The 5,610-nt window shown below is 32.4% G+C and overlaps 1 protein-coding gene across 1 annotated transcript; it reads left to right on the top strand.

The window, feature by feature from the left end:
* The first annotated feature begins 1,840 nt into the window (after window positions 1–1,840).
* On the top strand, window positions 1,841–4,481 carry LOC109337596 (elongation factor 1-alpha-like). Its single transcript, XM_019574603.1, has 3 exons — window positions 1,841–1,951; window positions 2,642–3,128; window positions 3,217–4,481. The coding sequence occupies exons 2-3, from the start codon at window positions 2,667–2,669 to the stop codon at window positions 4,105–4,107; spliced, it is 1,353 nt and encodes a 450-aa protein (XP_019430148.1). The 5' UTR covers window positions 1,841–1,951; window positions 2,642–2,666; the 3' UTR covers window positions 4,108–4,481.
* Window positions 4,482–5,610: the final 1,129 nt, after the last annotated feature.

Genomic DNA, 5,610 nt, shown 5'->3' with positions numbered 1-5,610 from the left:
ATTTCCTTTTTCATTTAGAAAACTAGATGATTAATATATTTAGGGTATTATGGTTATCCCAATTTAACAGAATTTAATAGAAAATGACATGATCTAGAGTGGCTCATCAATGTATTTGCTTAAGTGGGTGAATTAAGGCCATTTTTATGATCGATCGACACTCAAAAGAACCTGGTCAATCAACTAGCACAACGAGTTTTTTGTTTTTGAAAACTATATAACTTTAATTGTTTTTATAATCTTTGGTTATGGTAACTCTTCACTCATTCACAACTTTATTGATTATCTCTTACCACAATATTTGTTTAATTTTATAAAAATGTTAGATTTTCACAACATACAATTATTGATGATTGATAAGAGCATATGTTAAGTGTCATAACAAATTCAAAAAAATTATAAAAAAGTATTAACTTTTTTATAGATGAGAAAACAACATCAATTCCCTATCTCTTTCCACATCAATTTTAGTAATTAAACTATGAAATCTTGAAAAGACAAGTACTAATTATAATTAAAAGTTAAAATAAAAAAATAAATTTCGTATAAAAAGGTGACATGAATCTTCGCATGATCGATAAAAAATTAATCCTTTAGAATATAGTTAGTGGCCTACTAGACATTTCCTTCCAATATTTTTATTTTGTAAATACAAAAATTCATCAATCTAGTTTTCATATCTATACTATATATAAAGCCAAAACATGGTGTAACCACTACCATGGCATAATTTATATATTTCTATTTTGCCCTTCACATTATTTAATTTTTACAAAAAAACCATATAATCCTAATTCTTCATCACTAACATATTAATTAACCGCATCAATCACCTTAAACTATACATTATCATAAACACACAAAAATTATAATATAAAATACACTGAACAAATATATTCTAATTATAAAAAATGAAATATATAATACCACGCAATATTGTTCGGCAGGCACGAAGTGCCTGTTAACACTAGTTATTTTATTATATATAAAGTCAAAACATGAAATAACTTCCCTCATGGTGTAATTTTCATTTCCTATTTTACCCTTCATATTATTTAATTTTTACAAAAAAACATATAATCCTAATTAACCACCACCACCATATTAATTAACCACATTTCTCACCATAAACTAATTATTATCATAAACACACAAAAAATATAATATGTAGTAGCACACAATATTCGCTGGCAGGCACGAAGTGCCTGTACACACTAGTTATATATAAAGCCAAAACATGAAGCAACTTCCATCATGGCGTAATTTTCATTTCCTATTTTACCCTTCATATTATTTAATTTTTACAAAAAAACATATAATCCTAATTAACCACCACCACCATATTAATTAACCACATTTCTCACCATAAACTAATTATTATCATAAACACATAAAAATTATAATATAAAGTACCCTGAATACAACAAAAATATTTTAATTATAAAGAATGAAATATATAAAATTAAATACGTAGTATCATACAATATCGGTCGGCAGGCACGAAGTGCCTGTACACACTAGTTTTAATAATGTCGAACATCTTTTTAAAGATAATATTGACGAATGAAGAAGAGAAAATTCTTATCTGTTTCTTTGAAAAAAACTCATTATATCTTTTTTTGACGTGTCACCCAAGTAAATGTGTTATGCAAGTAAAACAAAGTCAATAAACCAAAAATACATTTAAAATTTAGAATTTGTTTGGTAAACCGAATAAGATAATATATCTATCATGTTATAATACATGATTTGATGACTTATTTGATCATATCTATTTCACCTAATATAAACATCTTAAACAGAATAATGAAATATCATTCTACTTTAGATGTGACTTTTAAATCGATCATTGAATTAGTATAAATATACTCAATAACCCTATTGTTCTCTGTTAACTTCTTTTTTCACTCTCACTATCGCGGTGAGGGTTTAGCGCAGCTTCTTTTTCTAGGTTCGTTCCTCCATTCTCTTCTTCTCTGATGCTATGTTTTATGCTTCGATTGTTCAGTTTGATTGATATTTGCTCTATTGTTTTTAATTCATATCATTTGTTATGATCATCTTTGTTCTCTTATTTGTGACTTATCTTTTTTTCTTTCGTGGTGTTATTTTTTGTTTTGATTCTTTATCTATTGTGTTTTCAATTGATCTCATATTATTTTAGCAATGATCAGCATTGTTCTCTTTATTTATGGTTTCGTGGTAGTTATTTTTTTATGTTATGAGTTATTTTTTGTTTTGGGGTTGGAATTCTATTAATTAAGCATTGTTATAATAATTCATGCTGGGTTGGAATCTACTTGTGAAAATCGTGATTGTTTGATTTTAGGACTTATTTTTGTGTGCACTGTTTGTTAAACCGATAGAAACTATGGATTTAAACAGTTATGGATGAACATGTGTAAATTGTGATGAAAAGTGTTTGTACTGGATATATGATCTTCTATGGACATCTCTGTCTGTGATGTGTTTTGATGGAGTAGTTTGATTTGTAAATCCGGTTCAAATGTTTATTATTTCAATAATATGAATTTTTTCTCCGATTCTGAAAGTTTTATGTTGATAGTAATTGGTTAATGCAGTGGTAAATGCTGTGTTAGGGTTTTTGTTATTGATAGAAGTTTTGTGTATAATTTGGCAGATCCTTGTTTTGAACCTAAGTCGGGATGGGAAAAGAGAAAGTTCACATTAACATTGTGGTAATTGGTCATGTTGACTCTGGGAAGTCAACTACCACTGGCCACTTGATATACAAGCTTGGAGGTATTGACAAGCGTGTTATTGAGAGGTTTGAGAAGGAAGCTGCTGAGATGAACAAGAGGTCTTTCAAGTATGCCTGGGTTCTTGACAAGCTTAAGGCTGAGCGTGAAAGAGGAATCACAATTGATATTGCCCTCTGGAAGTTCGAGACCACCAAGTACTACTGCACTGTCATTGATGCTCCTGGACACAGGGATTTCATTAAGAACATGATTACTGGAACATCACAAGCTGACTGCGCTGTTCTTATCATTGATTCCACCACTGGTGGTTTTGAAGCTGGTATTTCCAAGGATGGACAGACTCGTGAGCATGCTCTTCTTGCTTTCACTCTTGGTGTGAAGCAGATGATTTGCTGCTGTAACAAGGTATATAATATTTTTTTATTTTTAGGCCTTTTGTTATTTCTTTAGTTAATTTATTAATGTTCTCATGTCTGATTGTTCCTTGGAACAGATGGATGCTACTACTCCCAAGTACTCCAAGGCTAGGTATGATGAAATTGTGAAGGAAGTCTCATCCTACTTGAAGAAGGTTGGGTACAACCCGGACAAGATTCCTTTTGTTCCAATCTCTGGATTTGAGGGTGACAACATGATTGAGAGGTCCACAAACCTTGACTGGTACAAGGGTCCTACCCTTCTTGAGGCACTTGACCAAATCAATGAGCCCAAGAGGCCATCAGACAAGCCCCTCCGTTTACCCCTTCAGGATGTCTACAAGATTGGAGGAATCGGAACTGTGCCAGTGGGACGTGTTGAAACTGGTGTTCTGAAACCTGCAATGGTGGTGACTTTTGCACCAAGTGGGCTGACAACTGAGGTTAAGTCTGTGGAGATGCACCATGAGGCCCTCCAAGAGGCCCTTCCAGGTGACAATGTTGGGTTCAATGTTAAGAATGTCGCCGTCAAGGATCTCAAGCGTGGTTATGTTGCTTCAAACTCCAAGGATGATCCTGCTAAGGAGGCTGCAAGCTTTATCTCTCAGGTTATCATAATGAATCACCCTGGTCAGATTGGAAATGGCTATGCCCCTGTTCTTGACTGCCACACCTCCCACATTGCTGTCAAGTTTGCCGAGCTAGTGACCAAGATCGACAGGCGATCCGGCAAAGAGCTTGAGAAGGAGCCCAAGTTCTTGAAGAATGGTGATGCTGGTTTTGTTAAGATGATTCCCACCAAGCCTATGGTGGTTGAAACTTTCTCTGGGTATCCTCCACTTGGTCGTTTTGCTGTGAGGGACATGCGTCAAACTGTGGCTGTCGGAGTTATCAAGAGTGTGGAGAAGAAGGACCCTTCTGGGGGAGGCAAGGTAACCAAGGCTGCACAGAAGAAGGTTGGTAAGTGAATCGTGTTGGTTTGTTCGTCAGTTAAAGTCTTTCGAAATGGTTACAATAAATTTTGGCATCTGCCCAATAGTACTTTTCTTTCTTGTTTAGATAATTTGTCTATGGGACCTATTGTCAAGTCTCCACCTTCATCTTGCAACCATTGTTCCCAGAACTGGGTTCTTGATAGGCGGTGGCATGGCTTTTGGTTCTTAGTTTCTTTTTAGTCTGTTGTATTTTAATGTATCTTTTGTTAGAACATTTGTGTCAGTGGCAGTGGGTTTTAGGATTGTTCCTACATTGCTGCTTTGGTTTTTAAATACAACTGTATTCTGTCCTGAATTGAACTCGTTCTGACCTTTTTCTCATAGAAAAAGAACTTGTTCCTCAGAAATTTATGGAGCCAAAAAATTTTGGGTACAATTATGGAAGCCAAATTGTGACCATGCTTTCTTTTTATGGTTGAGAGAGCCAAATTGAATGTTCTATTTGATAAAGTATGCTTTGTAGAAAGCTAGGAAATTGTCATATCCAAAAGAAAAAATATATATTCTGGATTTGGCATGCTATCCTTATTTCTTTATGGTTGATACTTTGCTCTCGCTCACCCCACAATAACTATTTCATGTATGGAAATTTGAGTAGAATATCGTTTTGCAAATGTAGAAGATTTGTGTAATATATTGATTGTTAACATTTTTCCTAAATCCATTGATTATGAAATGGAAAAAATTGTTAACAGAATTTCACATATAAAAAATGTTAGAATTTTGTTTTCTACTACGGGTGGTGTAAATGTTCACTTAGGTTTGGTGTAATCTGGTTACCAAATTGAATACAAATATATGGTTTGGTTAATCTCTATTAATAGTAAATTTTATTTTAGGAACTGCACAAATAGGTCGTCAAAGATTTGATTTAGTTTGGTTTCTTGTTTTTTATAAAAAAAATTGTATCCACATTCAAAATGTATTTTATGAGATATTATTTATCTAAGAAAAATGCTACTGTTATTATTATTAGAAAATTTAAATTATAAATAGATGGGTAAATAAATTAAAATTTATAACCAATTGATATTAAGATATAAAACATGGTGTAACTTCTACTGTAATATAATCTTTACTTTCTATTTCACCTTTAACATTGTTTAATTTTTACTACAAAAAAACATAGAATCCTAAATAACCACCACCAACCTAATAATTCACCATATCTCTCACCTTAAAGTGAACATTATTATAAATACAAAAAAGTTATAATATAAAGTATACAAAATATCAGTGTTATGAAACCCGAGCTGGACGTCAAACCGGCAGAGGTTCCGTATTAGGTTTAACCGATTTAAAAGGTTAAACCGTCCGGTCTGACCGGGTGATTTCGTACATAATTAATAATTTTTATTTATAAATATATAGTTATATATAAATGTAAAACTTTATATAATTAATAATTATGTATAACTATATTGAAATAATACCTCTTTATCTTTTTTTGGACCGTAGTAAAACAAAATATTAGAA

Source organism: Lupinus angustifolius, unplaced genomic scaffold (genome assembly GCF_001865875.1).
Source record: "Lupinus angustifolius cultivar Tanjil unplaced genomic scaffold, LupAngTanjil_v1.0 Scaffold_8_270, whole genome shotgun sequence".
NCBI classification, from domain to species: Eukaryota; Viridiplantae; Streptophyta; class Magnoliopsida; order Fabales; family Fabaceae; genus Lupinus; species Lupinus angustifolius.
The sequence above is the reverse complement of the archived record's forward strand: the minus strand, read 5'-3'. Positions and strand labels throughout refer to the sequence as shown.

Bases quoted from the DNA above. Each gene is read 5' to 3' on its own strand.
- LOC109337596 (XM_019574603.1), top strand. From the start codon at position 2,667: ATGGGAAAAGAGAAAGTTCACATTAACATTGTGGTAATTGGTCATGTT. The intron at 3,129-3,216 runs GTATATAATATT...TCCTTGGAACAG, and splicing joins TGATTTGCTGCTGTAACAAG to ATGGATGCTACTACTCCCAA.